The sequence below is a fragment of the Gymnodraco acuticeps genome, unplaced genomic scaffold (genome assembly GCF_902827175.1).
Source record: "Gymnodraco acuticeps unplaced genomic scaffold, fGymAcu1.1, whole genome shotgun sequence".
NCBI lineage: Eukaryota > Metazoa > Chordata > Actinopteri > Perciformes > Bathydraconidae > Gymnodraco > Gymnodraco acuticeps.
In genome coordinates this window covers 2784614-2803737 of record NW_022990484.1, presented here as the reverse complement: position 1 = coordinate 2803737, position 19124 = coordinate 2784614, and the positions used below count along the sequence as shown (strand labels likewise).

The 19124-nt window shown below is 41.8% G+C and overlaps 1 protein-coding gene across 1 annotated transcript; it reads right to left on the bottom strand.

The window, feature by feature from the left end:
* Positions 1-319: 319 nt before the first annotated feature.
* LOC117552749 lies at positions 320-11632 on the bottom strand. Its single transcript, XM_034226357.1, has 18 exons — positions 11294-11632; positions 11155-11210; positions 10990-11079; positions 10627-10754; positions 10408-10551; positions 10264-10332; positions 9521-9691; positions 9352-9448; positions 9056-9264; positions 8463-8819; positions 8261-8378; positions 7974-8179; positions 7774-7891; positions 7522-7694; positions 7330-7424; positions 7117-7243; positions 6847-7033; positions 320-425 (listed from the first exon to the last, which is right to left on the bottom strand). Exons 1-18 carry the CDS (start codon positions 11314-11316, stop codon positions 379-381), a joined length of 2415 nt encoding a protein of 804 aa, XP_034082248.1. The 5' UTR covers positions 11317-11632; the 3' UTR covers positions 320-378.
* Between the last annotated feature and the right edge of the window lie 7492 nt (positions 11633-19124).

Here is a 19124-nt window from a genome sequence, read left to right as displayed (position 1 = left end):
ATACAATGTACAAAATATGTAACAAAAAGTCATAGTATGTTGAAAATATCAGAACAATTTCGAAATAAGGCGTAGTATAGTATACTATGGAAAAATGAAAACAAACGACCGTCGAATAATAAGTTATAGTATGTCGAAATAAGGCCGGAAACGACAATATACGTGTAAAAAAAAAAAACGACATGTCGAAAATATGACAAACTACCAAGTATGTCGAATTTTTGCAAAAAAAGTCTGTGTTTTATGTCAAAATAAGGCGTACTTATCATCTTTCAAAAATAATTTGTTTAGGAGGCGTTGACAGATATCAAAGACAGCATTTTTAAGAAAACAGCTTTATTAAATTCCAAAATGACCAATTAAAAAATTATACTTCCTTCAAATATGGGCAGCATTAAGCTTTGTCTGCAAGGATTGTCGAACTCCTGTGAACAGAAAACATTACAATTGTGAGTTATGTTGGGGATTTGAAGGGATAACTGGTCCGCTTTTCAAATCTCCGCGCGTTCCTATGAAGCTGGTTATAATACAGGAAGGAATCCATAGCTACAAAGTAACCGTTAACAATAATCTACTTTAATGGCAATATGACAATGCAATACAATCATTACAATACAACATGATATATTACAGTTATATTGCAATGCTTAAGGAGTAATGCCGGCTTACTCCTGCTCTAGTCCGCATACTACAGAGCTACTTTCACACCTGCAGTATGTGAAGAAGAGGCCGAACGCCAGGGATCCACCGGATATATACCAGAGTAAGAAGGAGGGGTTTGGTGTTAGGTCAGCTGGTCATCTTTTCAGGTCATCTCATTGGGAGACGCAACGCAGCAGGAAACGCAGCAGGAAACCAAACAGGCTCACTTTACAACAAAAGGTCTCAAGGCCTGCATACCTACACCTCCCCCACAGAGCCATAAAACCCTGTTTACTCCAACCAGCCCAGAATGTTTATAGCCATTTGTAGTCCTTACATTTATGAAAGGATAAAACAGAGAAATCAATATAAAACACAAACACAGGTATTGTTTGAACAGTATTCACTTAACTGCTACTATTGATAACCACCAGAGAAACCCAAGGGACCTCTCTTAACATCACAAACACTGCAGCTAGATCTAAGTTGAATGCAAATCAGGACATGCTCTCCCCTTCCCCCATCTTCCTTGTCCTCAAAAACACATGTCAACAGGCCCCAAATGCAGCTCACAGTTTTACCCAAATTATTCTCATTTTAAGCTTATCCATAGTTTGCTAACATGAATAAATACAAATATAACTCTACAAATCCCCCTTTTTATCTCCTTCTCCAGAGATAAACTTAGACAAGGCATTTTGAAATATACCCACGGTCATTCTTTTCTACTGTGTCCGTAAATCCATCCGAAGCTGGTATTTAGAGTACTTGAAACCTTCATGGAGACAGAACACCACTTTCCATGGCAGTGAAGGAACCATGAGGGGGTAGCTGAGTGCTAGAATCATCAGCCCCCCCCCCCCCGAGGAATAGCCCACAAGGACAGCTAATAGGGAGGGGAGATGCAGCTTTCCCTTCACGGGTAGAACTGATCAGAGCAAAGTAGACTCCTCTGCTGCGCCGTCCCGGCTTGCCGTGTCTTTGTCTCCCCAAATCCGCTGACAGCAGCTTCTGGGCTGCCTGCTAGAGAGATGTCTTCCTCCTCCTCGTCCCGCTGATGATGCCTCCCGGGTCGTCTGCTGTAAGGATGTCTCCAGGGTCCTGCTCCTCCAGTCTGCTGCTTCCGAGTAGTCCACGTCTGCCAGGGCCACGTCCGTCCTGATGTCGTCCCCTGGTCCTAGTAGGTGGTTTCCCCCCGCCGCACACTGGCTCCCGTGGTACGAGCTGTCCCCCTTTTCTCCCAGGCAGACGGCATAAGAGGTCCGCTGGGTCACTCGGTCGGGGTCGGAGAGCCTGGGGTTGAGCCACTTTGTCCTCGTGCTTCTCGGGTCCCCCTTTTGGCGCCGGTGACCTGTGTGGAGAAATCTGATACAACTCCCTCAAGCCTACGCTCAGCTGTTTTGACCCACTTGGAGCCTGTTGGTGGGTGTCTTGAAACAACAGCCGTCTGTGAACAGGTTTTCCAAATTAATTGTAGACCTCCTATCTACTAGTGCAGCTTCAGAATCTTAATACTTGGATTGTGCCAACTAAATAAGAACCTCAACATCTTTAGGTAAACTAAATAACATATTTCAATAGCTCTGAATTTCTGACAAGCATCCGTGTTTATTTTTAAATGAAATCCTATTTAAAATCCAAATATAATATGAACTGCTAATGTTTCTGGTAAAGAAACACACTAATGTTATGGATTCAAAAACAACCAAAATCATGTTACTAACAAAGTGAATGACTTCCTGGTGATAATGCTTCTACCTGTCAGTGCTTAGATATTATCACGCTGAAAAAATGAATACAGAATTCCAACAAACTGTCATCAAATGTCTTTCTATTATAAATTTAGATGAAATGTATATCCCTATAATGACCTAAACAATAAAGTATATGGCTCTTACTTCTTTACCAGGCTAGTTACAGGATGTTGTCTAAATTAAATTTCTGTCTCAATACACTACTATGTTTTAGCTTTAACTGTAATATGTTCTTTCTACATTTCAAACCTCAGTTACTCTAATGTCTGTTAAAATATTACAAAATTGTTTAACCATCACAGGTCAACTTCTTCGGTTTCACAGTAGCCCCTTGGCCACTGCTTCTGTGTTACCTGTTATAATTCAAATCAATATTTAGAAACATCTCAACATTCATCAAACAGTATCTTATCCCCAGATATGGAGCAGGTTAATTACATTCAATGCTCAATCCTTAAAAGAAAAATGTAAATTGTGAATTTTACAGCCATGTTGACATTTATACCTTATACTCACTCCCCCTTTTACACATGAAATCATGTGTAACAAAAGCCTGTAATGGGAGGGGAACAAAACTGTCAGGTAATTGGTTAGGGACATAACGAACATTATTATCATTATTTCCACAGTGAACACTTCAGTGAAAAGAAGTGTTCCTCTCCGTCCTTCAGGCCTAAAAGAAACAGAATCTTCAGATTGTAGTTTTACATTTGCAAACCGCCAACTCATGTGAGAGGAAAATATCACATGTGCGGTTTCCCCTTTTTGTGGAATTTTTAGGAAACCTCTCGTTTCCCTTGGAGCTCCAAAATAATATGTTAGTCCAAAAAATGCTTGGTTAGTTATTGTTTTAGAATCATGCAGTTACACTGATCACATGCCGGCATACATTCACACTCACACTGTCTGGTTGTCATGTCAAGTTTGGTCAGGTTCACCCCAGAGTCAGTCATCCACAGTGCCTTGTCAAGTTACACTGTCGGTCAGGGTCAAAGGTCAGTTGGTCTCCGTCTTTTTTGGCCATGTGTCGTGCTCTGCAGAGACTTTGACATTTCAGCATAGGCCAGTATCCTTTGTCTACAAAAATATGTCACGATGTCAACTATGATTTTCAAGATGATTCTCACTTGTCATTGGGACTTCCGCCTCCCACTTTTCCTGAAACTTGGTACAAAACTCACTTCCTTCGAGTACCACTACTAATTAAAATGTCTAATGATCTATTTCAGAAACTTTTGTACAATAACTATTATCTTGAGTCAAAACATTACTAGGATCTGTGTCGCTCTGCATTCATAGCTCATTATAATTCTGGTCTACTTAAAAAACGATGTTAAACTCTTTAGCAGTGTGTGGAACCTTGGGTGTCCGAACATGCAACAATTACTCCCTCCTTTATCAAGGATTTAAAACCGAAGTCTGGTAATAACTATGCCACAATGGTGAAATCAACACTTTAGATTGGAATTTAATATGTGGCTTGGCACTAGCCATTAATACAAACAAAGATTTGTCCTATAGAGTGGTTCCTAAAACTATCCTTTTAATGGTGATCAATATTGTAACCAATGAGATCACTACTTTATTCACACGTGAATAAAAAGTCTTAAAGAATGAATTGTTAACATGATGAAAATATTGAAGAATATGGTTCTACTCTGTCAGTGTGTTTTAGGATGATTATCATTTTACTTTAATAGTTTCCTCTTTACTGCTATTTTTAATTTACCAAATGATTAATAAATCTTTCTGTCTTTACGTATTTATGAAGTTAATTCAAGTTATTTAAATGTGCGTTTCGTGAATAAGTGTGTTTATGTGTAACTCACTCATTCCCGTTCTCCTTTCCTCCTCCCCTGGTTTTCTCAAGCCGTGACCCGGCCTCCTCACTTCTAATCGACCATGCCAACTCCTCTGATTCTGTCTTCTCTTCAGTCCATCAGCTGTTGAATCCATCCGCTGTAACTTTTGTAGGCAGCCATTGGCCCAGTCACATCTGCAGCCCCATCATGCCACTGTTGTTGCACTCCTCCTTTACAGTCTCTCTGCTGTTTTTATGGAGGGCGGATTCTGCTCTCATGTCTATTGTGCCAAATCTCGCGGCGCAGTTTGGAACTTCATGTCCTGTTTGAGGGACCGATGAGAGTATCTCTCTGTATGTCAGCATGCTGGTTTGGTTCTGGATGCCACAGGTGGAGATAGTTCTGGCTGCAGTCTTGATGTAGTCTTGTTGTTGTTGTTGGTTCAGCTCTGGTTCTCTGTCTGTACGATGGAGAAGGAGGAGTCTCCTGTTGGGTTAGGTCTCGTTGTCTGCTTGGAGGGTCGGGATCAAAGCCTTTCTAACTCAGAGGGGGAGTCCAGGTCCCGGTACACATTACCTATAAGAGTCTAGCACACTGATGTTAAATAAATCCAACCCTTTCCACTCTGTCTCTTTCTAATCATACTATCTGTCTTAGTTGTTAAATGCCATCTAAACAACATAATTAATGTCTACTTATGATATTACAAAAACTAACTCCAAAAATGGTTTCATCCATTGTTACATATTTACCCAACACAACTCTGAAATACTTACATGTTTCCAGCATCACATATTCCACACACTATGAAAGAACATCTCCATATCTTCTCTCATTTTAAATCCCACTGTTACTTCGAACAATAGTAAACCTGCAGCACACCAATCGGATCACAGTAATGAAATTTGAATCAAGTGTAGGCCTATGTCTTCTTTCTGAACATTTATTATATTGTCTACATTTGCAAACAGTTCGAGTGTAAAATGTGTTTTTGCACAATGTATTTACACTCTACAGATTCTTGAGTTTACTCATCTCCTGTGCTGTCGTTGTAAAAAATGTTCAATCCCTTATTGTTTTGTACCAGTTTACCAAACAATACCGGCCAGCAATGTAATGATTAAACTCTAAGCTCGCATAAGTTTCAAGGGTGTGATACCCCCTTTCAGCCACTAGATGGCAGCAGCAGAAGTTTCAAGGGTGTGATACCCCCTTTCAGCCACTAGATGGCAGCAGCAGAAGTTTCCAGACAAAGGGAAACGCTCTACCTTGGTTTAATATATAACAGACCTCTGGCTTTAAGCTTTTAGCATTGGTCTGTTATTTAAACCCCAGTTTTAAACGGCGACTCGATCTGATATATCGAGTTTTCAGGTTTTGCCGTGCAGGATTCAAACCTCGCATTCACACAAACTGCACCATTTCTACGCCACTCAGGAATTCACCTGCATCCGCAGACCCGCCAAACTGCTCTATTTACGTCACGCAGGACTTCCGTCTACCTGTCGATCCACGTTTACGTTTTGTATATAACTTTCCTAACATAGTAAAATATGCATTGTATATTCCATTTAAACTATAAAAACACTGTGAAACGCCTACAGACAATCCTAAAGTTTTAGCGTATCCAATTACAGACAGGCGACTTTCATCGTCTGCTTACCTTATTTGCAAAGTTGCAGAGTCCTGCTGATTGTCTGAGATGTTGAAAGCGTCTGAATTCTTCCTCCGCTTCGTTATATCTAGACGTCGGGTCACCATTTTGTTGGGGATTTGAAGGGATAACTGGTCCGCTTTTCAAATCTCCGCGCGTTCCTATGAAGCTGGTTATAATACAGGAAGGAATCCATAGCTACAAAGTAACCGTTAACAATAATCTACTTTAATGGCAATATGACAATGCAATACAATCATTACAATACAACATGATATTACAGTTATATTGCAATGCTTAAGGAGTAATGCCGGCTTACTCCTGCTCTAGTCCGCATACTACAGAGCTACTTTCACCCGAGCGCAGCATGTGAAGAAGAGGCCGAACGCCAGGGATCCACCGGATATATACCAGAGTAAGAAGGAGGGGTTTGGTGTTAGGTCAGCTGGTCATCTTTTCAGGTCATCTCATTGGGAGACGCAACGCAGCAGGAAACGCAGCAGGAAACCAAACAGGCTCACTTTACAACAAAAGGTCTCAAGGCCTGCATACCTACACCTCCCCCACAGCCATAAAACCCTGTTTACTCCAACCAGCCCAGAATGTTTATAGCCATTTGTAGTCCTTACATTTATGAAAGGATAAAACAGAGAAATCAATATAAAACACAAACACAGGTATTGTTTGAACAGTATTCACTTAACTGCTACTATTGATAACCACCAGAGAAACCCAAGGGACCTCTCTTAACATCACAAACACTGCAGCTAGATCTAAGTTGAATGCAAATCAGGACATGCTCTCCCCTTCCCCCATCTTCCTTTGTCCTCAAAAACACATGTCAACAGGCCCCAAATGCAGCTCACAGTTTTACCCAAATTATTCTCATTTTAAGCTTATCCATAGTTTGCTAACATGAATAAATACAAATATAACTCTACAGTTACTACACTTAAAATGGGAGATTTGTATATGTATGGGTTAAAGCTCTCACCTTTATTCATAGCGTTGGCCAGATATCGAAACCTAGCGTTGGCCGGATATCGAAACCTAGTCACTTTGACATAGCGAGAAGGAGGGTGGAGGGCAGGCTTGTATGATCCTGTAGCTCGTCTTGTGGCAGCAAGTGTGGTTGTAGCAAGTGTAGTTGTAAGAGCTGAAGTGGGCTGGATTGTGGGACTCTGCAGACTGGCATTCAAAAAGAGAAATGCTTAAAATCGAATATGGGGAGTAATACCTGGTCACCTTGAGAAAGTGAACAAACTACTTTACCTGCTGCAGGATGTGTGGTATGGAGGAGGCTGCCGATTCCAGCTGCATCGGACTCAAATCTGTGCACTGAGAAGAGTCGAAGGAGACCAGAGAGAGGATAGGTACACTGCATTGTCACCCTGCAAGAAAAGGCACATTCACCCACACATCAGATGGCAATTTCTGCCTTTAAAACAAATCAACAGACTAAAAAAGGGATACTTACCTTTCCTTAGCATTATCGGAAACAACCTTGCTAGGTCTGAGGAACTTCTTGCTATAGAAAATCTCATTTTCATAGGTCACATTTTCACTGTTGAGCTGTAGGCAAAAGATGCAAACGGTGAAACATTTAGTTTATGACATTCAGATGTTCTTTTTGTTGCCAGTGTCAAAGAGAAAGATATAGCAGCGGTACCTTGACTGTGGATCCACAGCTGTTGAGAGAGAAAGAGAACAGAGCCCTGCTGCCGTCTGTCTCTTTGGGGCCACAGTATTTGTCTCTCAGGTTGGTTCTAGCAGGATTGCCTCCATTTGGGATGGCCAGAGCCAAGTCAGCCACCACAGTTATCCTCCCATCAGTCGAACACACTGTAGAGAAGACCATCGAGTTATCCTCAATTCAGCTAAATCTTACAGATCTTAAAATAAAAAAGACGCATGTTCTTACTAATGAGTTCTGTGGTAGAGAACGGACAAGTCTTGATAGTCGATCCCTTGACCTCTGATGTTTCAAGATCCCGCATGATGATTTCAAAAGTGCCAAAGAATCCCTTCAAGGATACGTTCTATAACAACATATGCAGTTTAGTCATTGATCAATACAGCGGTCAAATAAAGAGCATTTGCTGCCACTCAGTCTCATCTCACCTTGTACTCGTAGCCGTGAGAGAAGAGCGGCACCTCGAGCAGCAGACTGTTGCTATCGTTGATCATGGTGTAGCCGTGCTGGTCTGCCAGCTCTGATGTCAGCAGGTCTGAGTCGATAGTGATCTCCCACAGGTAGTCAAAAGGCCGGTGGTCCAGCTTGAAGCTGATGCCAGACTCCGTGCAGACAGCATCAAATTGCGGAGGAGCTGTTACAAGAAAATTGGTTAATCTGCTAGCCGCCATTACAAAAAGAGGATTAAAAAAAACACTTAACGGTATGGACTTACAGACATCTGTGACCAATGCTACAACAGATTCCATGTGGTAATAAAGGTCCTTTTCAGGCAAAACTGTCAGTGTGTAGTTGATGTTGAGTATATAATGAAGAGCATCTGTTTTAGAGAACTAGGAGACATAATACAATTCATTATGACTGAGCTCATGTCAAGCTGCAAAACTTTGGAGTCATCCCTTAAAAAAACACCTTACCTGTTGCAGGACGACAGGGTCTTCAAAAGGCACCTTCAGTTTGTAGCCATGAGTGTTGTTGGGATGAACAACTTTTGTGATAATGAAACTGCTTACGCTTAAGGGCACTGTAAATTCTTGTCCATTCAAATGAACAGCAGCCAACTGTACGTCTTCAGGGACGTCTCCGAGGTACACCGTGAACATGTTTTCTTCAAGAACAGTTTGGTTTTCAGCGAAGATGGGGCTTGGCAGCAGGGGAGTGGCCAAAGTCCTGAGGGAGCGGATCCTGGTTTCTACACGATCCTCATCCACCAGGATTTGTTCCAAGTAGAGATGATAGACATAAAACTCGTAGAGATCGTCCTCCACAGCACTCTGAAGAAAATACATATCGTTTGTTAAGAAAAGTAAAGTACAAATGTTGTTCGGATCCAGTTTGTAAGAGTTAAATGTTTTCTCTTTTGAGTATCTGTAATATCTAACATTAAAAGATGATCTTGAACCTTTGAGAACTATGAGTTTTATTTAGAGACCATGAATGTATCCGCTTACTTTAATTTAGCCTACAAACCCCAGTGTGTATCTATGCTCTTAGGTTTTTGATTTCTGACCTTCCTGTATCGTCCTTCAGCATTTTCGGGAATGCAGATCTGGATTGTGTTGTTCTGCTTCCCCACAATGTAGCCCCTCTCCTCTGCAACTGGCTGCGCAACAAGTTCACCCTTGAGACCAACGTTGATTTGTTGGCCATCTATATTTGGGTACAGCATCTCAGGAGTCTCCCACATCATGTAGCCGCTTTCATGATACAAGCCTTCATCTGTTAAGAGTACATCAGATTCATAGCTTTACTTTTCCAGCAAGTGGAAAATAATCCAAAAATAGAAGAATGTGTTAAAATACTGACCCATGGAGCAAGCAGCCACAAGGTCAACCATGAGGACAACCCAGCTTTGTCTGGAGAATATAGTTGCATGTACTGCTTCTACTGGAACACCATTGACCTGGAGAGAGCGCTACATTAGAAACTCTTATGCTCAGATTTACAAAATAGGCATTATTAACCAATGGCTTACCTCAGTGCTGAATGACTCAGGTTGTCCATACGGAGCACGAAATACCAGCCTTCCTTCAGTGAAGAGAAACACATATCCCTGCTTACGAGCGTCTGAGATGTTTATTGGCGGCAACTGCTCGTCATCTGTCTGAAACATCACCTGCCAGTCTGAAGTGGTGGACCTATGAGCCTGGATAGAGATTTTAAAGGTCCCCTATTATACCGTTTTACATCAATATATTATAGATCTCAGTGTACAGACAAAACATGTCTCTGAAGTGTTAGGCTCGAAATACCAAACAGATCATTGTAGCATCCCATAATCCCCTCTTTCAGCCCCGTTTCAAAAGTGCTGAATCTGTGACTGTTACTTTAGATGAAAAATAAGGAGCCCCTCCCCTCGGAGAGATATTTGGTTAAAAAAAAAAAACCCCAATGGTGCTCTAGGAGGTGATTCAGGTGATAAGGGGGGGGTTACCTTGGTTGGTGATTGGCTAATGGTTACACAAGCCAAAAAATCGTTATGACATCATAAAGTTGCCAAAATCTGATCAGCTCATTTTCAGACAGGTTTTATATAAATGGATCGGGACAAAAAGTGAGCGAATCTTTTTTCCTTAAACTTTCAGAATCTTTTTACACAGAGGGGTTTATGTATAAAAGCCCTGAAAAAGTGGATTTAGCATAATAGGTGACCCTTAAGCCTTAAAACGGAGAGAGAAAAAAAAAAAGGAATTCTCCACAGAAAGAAATTAAACTTACAGGTTTGAGAGAATTCCAGTCATCCTTCTTTGTTCCAGAGGGACAGGTGACTTCACTCCTCACAGACACCTGGAAAGAAGTCATGATTAGTCACCATCTGAAATACGCCATAAGATATACAACCTCAGATGTAAACCCGCTTACCTCCATGTAGTTGGTCTCACAGGTAACCTCTCTGGGAGACCAGGGGAGAGATGGAGAACAGGTATTGTCTTGCAAGGGATAAGTCACCTCCTTTCCTTCTTGTGTCACATTTAGGTTAAAGTTGAATGTGAACATTTCATCATCCTAAAAATCAAGCAGAAAATTACAGGATGCCTAGCCTGCACAGTAAAATACATTTTCAATGCAATTTGTACACACTTTATTCTGAGTTTGACAGCTGAAGTAAGAGGCCCGGAGCTCCACATGGCCTGGTAGAGGGTGAACATTGATACTGTAGCCACACTGTGCCGCATACTGCTGAGTGATGGCGTACGCACCGGTCTCATCTGGAAGAAAAATAAAAATGATCGATGATCTCAATATTAACTCCCAACATCCTGAAAGTACAGGTATACTGGTAAACAAACAGTGAATAATAAACTATTAAGGTCATGTTTTTCCTAAAGGTAAAATGATGGTTCAATCAATTCAAGACGCTTGATGAACAGGCACTGCTCATGTGGAAGAAGTTCCTAAAATATTCTGTGTTGGCCTAGCATGATAAAGTTTTCCAGAACTTACCAACTGCCTCAAAGTGAGGTTCGTCCCCAGTGAAAGAGAGATCGACAGCTATCATGAAGTAACGATCATGACACTCCATACGAAGCACTCCTATGTGCACAAACAAGTTTAGGTCAACATATGAACAATATTAAATGCATGTCAATGGGTTGTTATTTTACTTACCATCTGGAATGCCAACAGTCTCTGCTCTTGACCACAGAGACAGAAGTAAAGCGACACTGAAACAAGAGCAGAATGTCTCTGAATACAAAACGACAAAATGAGTGGTCCAGGCCTATATTTGACCATAAAAACAACTTACCCAATGCAAAACCCAAACGCCATAGCCACTGATGTGTCTGCAGTGTCTAAAGCTAGCTTAGCTGCTAGTAAACTACACTTGCTAACCAAAACAAGCTTAAGTGTAACACTTGCTTGTTATATCCTGGCCAAACTAGCCCTTTCTTCTACTGCCTGCAACAACAGCTTTTATATTCTTTGTTCACCCATGAGGTTGAAGGGCAACACTAACCTCATCAGCTGCAACCTGTTGAGACATGATTGTTGCTAATGAGCTACACCTGTGGCTGTGACACTTGATTGGTCTTTTAAAAAAACTCACTTATAAAAGCTTGTCTAGCTGTCAGCAGAAGGTATTGCCTGTTTGGCCAGGATATACACAAAGCAAGTGCTTCACTTTAGCTTGTGTTGGTTAGCAGGTGTGGTTTGCTAGCAGCTAAGCTAGCTTTAGACACTGCTACAGTAGATGGGCAAATGAAGCTTTGAATGAAACATCGAACCACTTGGACAATTGTTTCGAAAATAGGTTCTTTTTACAGTTACAGCGACCTCTCCTGGCGAAGTGCAAGGCTGCAGTGGGTTTATCGTATATGTGCCTTGAAAAATATTCGACACACACACAATATCATGTTCTATTTGCAATTAAAGATTGATAATTGTGTGTATTGGGTTATTAGAGAAGAGAGTGCTGGAAAATGTGGCATTGGTTGGGTGTGCTTGTGTAATTATGGCAGGGGGGTGATTATGTGGGATGGGGGAACCAATCAAAGATCTTCATTGTGGGTTTGTAAGAGTGGGTGAGGTCCTGATAATTTATTCCGGAAAATTACTCAGACCTACTAATTGACCTAACCGAAGTTATTGAGTCTATGTAAGTTTACCTGGTTGGCTCAGATCCACCAACGTCAGCAAGATCTCACCTCTATTAACTCCCCGAAGAACCAAGGTTCAATTAACTTCTGTTTCAATTCAGACAACTCTTTTAAAATCTGTTTAGCGATCCCGAAGGATTTTGATATCATCAAATGATGTGTGGCCCTACCTAAGCGTGAGTGTGGCAGGGGCAAATCTGACCTTTGAAGCAGGAGAGGAGAGCGCAGATGTCTTTTAAGTTGTCCCAGTCCAAAAGGTGGGATCAGTTTATTGAAGAAAAATAGGGTCCAAACTAATACAGGGTTTTTACCTTCTCTCTTACAACATTATACTGATACTAAACTAAATGATGCTGTGATCATGTTCAAATATGAAACTTTCATTCACAGTTTTAAATTTATTACCAAAATTGTAATTTCAACTGGCCCAATTCAGTTGTGATTTTTAAATCTCCCGATAGAATTTAGAGGCATTTCCTCATAAATGACCGGTGATAATAAAAAGCACATTCAAAACTTTTCATTTTCACCCCATCAATTCACATCAATTATCATACCTTTTTTCCGACACAGACGGCGGGAATAACATTAAAAAACCCATTCCTCTCCGCATGAATTCGGAGGAAGGTACTCACAGGTGGCGGTTACTAATACTCACAGACACATCTCCCATCAAATCATTCCACTCAGTTCACAAATCATTCCACTCAGTTCACAAAGAAATTCACTCAGCATTCAACCAAGAAATGTTGAGAGATATTTACCAAGTCTGAGAGAACCTTACAGAGGGCTATTTACCCAGCTCTGAGGGCCAGAGCCTACCGGGAGAGAGCATACCAGGGGAACCCCCATCTCTCTCTCGCTCCCTCCCAAAAAGCCAGTCTCTTTATGCTCAAAAAACCGGATAGAAAACCCCCCAAAAACACCTCCTCCATACCCATCCAATGAAAAAACTGGGCATGGCCACTGATGTACAGGACTGGACATATTCTATTTGCTATGCATAAGACACACCTTCCCATGTTTGTGTAAAAAAGGACATGACCAGACATATTCTATGGCCATGACATAACCACCTTTTTGAGGCCTCAATGTATTTCTCCTTAAGTCCGGAGCCCCCCTCCCTGTGTACTGCTGTGAGAGGAGAGGGAAGAAACTGCCTACTCTCTTATCAGAGAGTAAGGCATAAATCATTATAGGCCTTACACTCAATTTAACAACCACTTGTGTTTTGTTGTATACTATAAATATAGAAAAACCTAAAATATGAAGCATTTTCATTGTTGGTTATACAAGAATATAATTGATTATATTTTATTATAACTAACTTTCGTTTTTAAGTATTCAACATACTATGAAGATCTCAACAGTGGCGTTTCTCCTGGAGGCCAAGGGAAGCCAGGCTTCCCTGTTTTTTCGGAGTGTAGTTAGAATTTTAATAAATAAATAAAAACACTTCGTTTAGTTTCGGAAATTCTTTGTTGTGTGTGCTGCCGGCCCGTCTCTCCCCCATTCTCATTAAGTATTTTACAAAGAGTGAAACAGCGCCCCTCTAGATGTTATGGTGAAACAGTAGATTGCACTCTGTGCTGCGAGAGGAGGCCAGCCGAAAACGCATCCTAAAACCCCGGAAGTAAGCTGCGCTCGGGTTCCCTCGACAGAAGCAATGGGGATTTCCCATAGGATTTGGAAAATAGCTCGAAATAAGGTCTGTGGAAAACGAACCTGTTAGATCAATGCACGTTGTGTCGGATAATATTCACATGTCTACCCCTACTTTTATAATTTTCGAATCATAATCGAATCGATAGAAGATAGATAGGCGTCACTGCACCACTTCACCGCCGTTAGAAAGTAGCAAGCAACTGAAGCAAGTGCAATTATGGAGGGTGAAGATTTGGAGTATTTACTCAAAAATAATTGTACTAAACTTCCGCTACCAGCAGCAACAACAAACAAAATACATCTGATGACAGGCCAATGCCCAACGGAAAAAAGGAGCGAATCGGACGTAAAACGTTTAAAGGTCTCCTGATTTAGTTTGTGAATGAATGCTTATTAGAGTTTGGGCTGGAGATGTGCGTGCGGACCTGTCGGTTAGATAACAGGCGTGTGTAAGTCCTGCATCTGTATGATACAAATGTGTGTAAAATGATACCGGGTGCTGTAATCACTCATCTGGTTACGTTATATATTGACCACCACACCCCCCCCGACCCAAAAGAAAGGACGTATTATTGGCTTCCCCTAATTTTTTTCCCCACGCCACACTACTGGATCTCAACCCACAGGTGAAGGGTAGGAACGAAAATGGCCAGGTAGACAGAGAGCTTTGCCTTCTGGCCTCAGCTCTCTGTTCGTCACAACGTTGCGGTAAAGCGACTGCAGTACCGCTCCCGCTGCCTCCGATTCTCCGGCCCATCTCAGCTCCATTGTTCCCTCACTTGAGAACAAGACCCCGAGATACTTGAACTCCTTCACTTGGGGTAAGGACTCATTCCCTACTTGGAGTGGACAGTTCCATCGGTTTCCTGCTGAGAACCATGGCCTCAGATTTGGATGGTGCTGATCCTCATCCCAGCCGCTTCACACTCGGTTGCGAACCGATTCAGTGAGTGCTGAAGGTCGCAGACCGATTGAAGCCAATTAGAACCCACAATCATCTGCCAAAAAGCATTGGTGCAATCCTTAGTCCACCGTAACTGCAGACCCCCTCCCCCCACGACTCGAAATCCGGGTAAACCAGCTCTCGCTTTGGGAGTACAGAGATTGGATTGCCCTGAGTAAAGACCCCCTCCACCCCATACTCCCGCAGCACCTCCCACAGTAACTCCCTGGGACACTCGGTCACTACCGCAGTGGCGTAGCTGTGGGTGGGCCCCGGGTGGGTCTGGGCCCCCACCAACATGCACGTCTGGCCCACCCACAGCCAATCAGCGCTTCATAGCGGCAGAGCCGGGAAGCCCAGAAGGAAGTGCCACAACTGCAGTTCATCTAGTGGCCGACAGGGGATGGATGCAAAAAGGAGCAATTTCCCATAGACCCCCATGTTTAAAATGCCCAACTTTACAGCAGAAATAAACATGTTTCTAGCCTGGATCCAATAAAACGTATTCTGGATATAGTTAGATTCCACCTTCATGACAATGGAATAGGGAGTGCATTTTTTTACCGTGAGTTTTTATAGCAAGTAAAGTAACTTTTGCCGTGAGTGAATGAGCGAGGGGGCGGGGCAGTTTACACACACGCAGCTGCTACATGCAGCAACACACACACACGGAGGAGATGGCGGAGAGAACGCGCTCCGAGGTGTGGTTAAACTATAGCCGTGTCGATGTGGACAATACTCGTTACCAAAAGTGGAATAAGAGTTTAGCATGTAAGGGCGGTAACACGAGCAATTTGTCTAAACATTTAGCAAAAGTGCTTCACATTCAGACGGAGGAATGCACCGGGTTCGACTGTCTTTCTAGCAGCTCTGTAGCCCCATCCACGAGTAACGTTTCCACGTCAGGTATGTTATGTATGCTAGCAGCAACACACGGAGTTAACTACATTATACAAACATGGGTTAATGATTAGAGGTAACTGAGTTACTCTTTATTTTGTTAAAGTTTCAGCTATTCTGTTTACAATTCTGTCATCACATTATTTAATACGATTTGTTAAAACATTGTTGTTTCTTTTGATGTGAAATATTATGTATTCAATTAAATAAAAAGCAATGTTAGTTTTGTTCACAATTTGTTTAGTTAGTTTGCCTTATTTTTTCTCTCCAAAAGAACCGATAAGAGTAATGTTAAAGGACCGGATCGATAAGACATAGACATACTTTATTGTCATTTCAACAAGACACAGAGTGTACTATTAAAACGACATTTCGTTGTACTGGCTTACAGGAACAGGATAATATAAAAACTTGCTAAAATTGTACATATAAATAAATAATAGTGACGTGGTGCTGATAAAATTAAAGATAAAGTGTGCGTTTAAAATATAAAGACTTACTATACATATAAATAAAATAGACATACTATATAACAAGTGCTCTTTACACAGCGTAATGTAATCTTTATGTACTGGTCTACTTGCTATTTAGCAGTCTGATTGGCATGGGGGAAAAAGCTATTGGCAGAAATCTGGCTGTGTTGCTCTTAATGCTGTGGAACCTCTTGCCGGAGGGCAGCAGGGAGAACAGAGCATGGTGAGGATGAGGGGGGTCTTTCAAATGTTCTGGGCTTGTCAGGGAGCCGTTTCTGAGCGGTGTCTCTGATGGGAGGGAGAGAAACTCAGATGATCTTCTCTGCTGTCCTAACCCACTCTCTGCAGAGAACTTCCAGTCTTTGGCGTTGCAGTCTCTCGACCAGATGGAGATGGTCAGAGCACGCTCTCTAGGTTCCTCTGTAGAACGTGGTGAGGATGGAGGGGGGAGCTGTGCAGGAAGTGTAGGCGCTGCTGTGCCTTCTTAAATAGTGATGTCGTGTGAGTGGACCAGGTCAGACTGCTTGTGATATGCACCCCCAGGAACGTGGTGCTGTCTGTAGTCTTCACTGCTGTGCCGTTGATGTGGAGTAGGTGGGTGACAGTGCTTTTTTGTTCCTGAAGTCGACAATGATCTCCTTTTGTTTTATCGACATTCAGGATCAGGTTGTTGGTGTTACACCAGTCTGTTCACCTCCTCCCTGTAGGCCTATTCGTTGTTGTCCCTGATGAGTCCCCACCACTGTTGTATCGTCCGCGTACTTTATGATGTGGTTGGTACTGAACCTGGAGCATAAACATAAGCGCTATCGATAAAAGTGTAGTACCGCTAAAGCCTTAACGATACCCATCCCTATGTGGATGTCAGTTTTACACACATTCTGAGGCCGCCGTGCTATGTTTTTGTTTTCACTGCTAATTTATGCTTATGTTCTATTAGTGCATTAAAAAATCATTAAAATCATTAATGAAGTTTCAGCTCAGACCCCACGCTTAATATGTCTCCCCCTGGCCCACCTACATTTCTCCAGGCCCACCCACACAATAATTCCTGGCTACGCCACCTGGTCATACGCCTTCTCCAAGTCTACAAAACACATGTGGAACCGGAATAAGCGTCATAGAAATAGTCATAAAATAATATTTATTTTTTATTTTTAATGAACAAGGTAAATATTATATATTTGGTATCAGTAAATGTATAGTCTACAATAAAATCTCGTTAAAATTGTGTTACGATGTCTAAAGTCACATGTTTCCTGCCTGGGGCCGCAGAAATATTTGCCCGCGTAGTCATTACCCTCTTCTCGCCTGGGCGCTAAGAAAGGAGCCCAAGTAAGTGCAGCAGCAGCACTGCTATCTGTAAACTACGCCGCCGAAACATAATTTCAGCCAATCAGTGTCGTCAGATCTGATGGTCATAGGGCGCCAATTTCAGCACCCAATGCAGTCTGTGAGTTGTTTGGACTCATATCCAAGGTCGACGCTACAGTAGGTTGATGACTGGCTGCGTCTGCAGGTGGAGACTCGGGTGCTAGTGGATCGCCGGAGCTTAACATTTACATGCTTATTGTAGTTGGTAAGTGCAATGCCTGTAGCACCATGGAGCATATGTGTGAGCTAGACCTGTATTTTATAGGAAAGGAGTGAGCAGAGGGTCGAGGTCGTCGATTCTTGTTTCAGTTTTCTGTGACCTATCTTCCTCACCCTCTCAGACTTTGAGTTGCGTGCGCTACTAAAGAGACGCGCTACCATGGAAACCAAACAATGGTGTAGCTGTATTAAAGTCCGGAGTGGAAACAGTCGTGAGTAAAATCTGATTTTGTCCAGAAATCGGGACAAATATGACTCCGGGAGGAAACGCGGAGAGGGATGAAATTGGGAGGGTTGGCAAGTATGACAGTTAGTCTCCTGATTTTAAAATGGGAATTCAATCATTTGAGTGTTCCCAAAGCACCAGTGTTCTGCAGTTTGTGTGGGCCTACTGTACTGTTGCACAGTTTATACTGTAGAAATATGTCCAGGACAAGGTATTTGGAAGTTTCATAGCTTACCACACTGAAGATTATGGATGCTCTCATTTTTAACTATCTAACATCACCAGAAGTCATAATTTACGGTTAATTTTTCTTCCGGGGGAGCATCCCCCCCGGACCACCCAGTATGGTTTGATCACCATTTCCATAGCCCCACCCAAAAATATTTTCCACCAGCCGCCACTGGAGCCAGTGTAGAGGCTGCTAAAATTGGAGTGACTTGGTATTCAATAAATACAATCCAGATATTAAAACCCAGGTAAATCCTACACACTTTTAACGCAAGGGTTGATTTAGAAATGAGTAACATTTCTGCTAGGAAATTAAAAAGCCAAAAACTTAATCTGAAGCAAAAATGCTATGTTCAGTTTTAAGCTTACAGTTCACCTGATTAACAAAAAGAACAAATGACATATACTGACATGTCATTTTCTGCCTGTTTTCGACATACTATACAATGTAAAAAATATGTAACAAAAAGTCATAGTATGTCAAAAATATCAGAACAATTTCGAAATAAGGCGTAGTATACTATGGAAAAATGAAAACAAACGACCGTCGAATAATAAGTTATAGTCTGTCGAAATAAGGCCGGAAACGACAATATACGTGTAAAAAAAAAAGACGACATGTCGGAAAATATGAGAAACTACCAAGTATGTCGAATTTTTGCAAAAAACGTCTGTGTTTATATGTCGAATAAGGCGTACTTATCATCTTTCAAAAATAATTTAGTTTAGGAGGCGTTGACAGATATGCGACAAAGACAGCATTTTTAAGAAAACAGCTTTATTAAATTCAAAAATGACCAATTAAAATTGTTTACTTCCTTCAAATATGGGCAGCATTAAGCTTGGTCTGCAAGGATTGTCGAACTCCTGTGAACAGAAAACATTACAATTGTGAGTTACTACACTTAAAATGGGAGATTTGTATATGTATGGGTTAAAGCTCTCACCTTTAT

Bases quoted from the DNA above. Each gene is read 5' to 3' on its own strand.
- LOC117552749 (XM_034226357.1), bottom strand. From the start codon at position 11,316: ATGGCGTTTGGGTTTTGCATTGG. The intron at 8,820-9,055 runs GTCAGAAATCAA...TATTTTCTTCAG, and splicing joins CTGAAGGACGATACAGGAAG to AGTGCTGTGGAGGACGATCT. The intron at 8,379-8,462 runs GTAAGGTGTTTT...TATGTCTCCTAG, and splicing joins ACCCTGTCGTCCTGCAACAG to TTCTCTAAAACAGATGCTCT.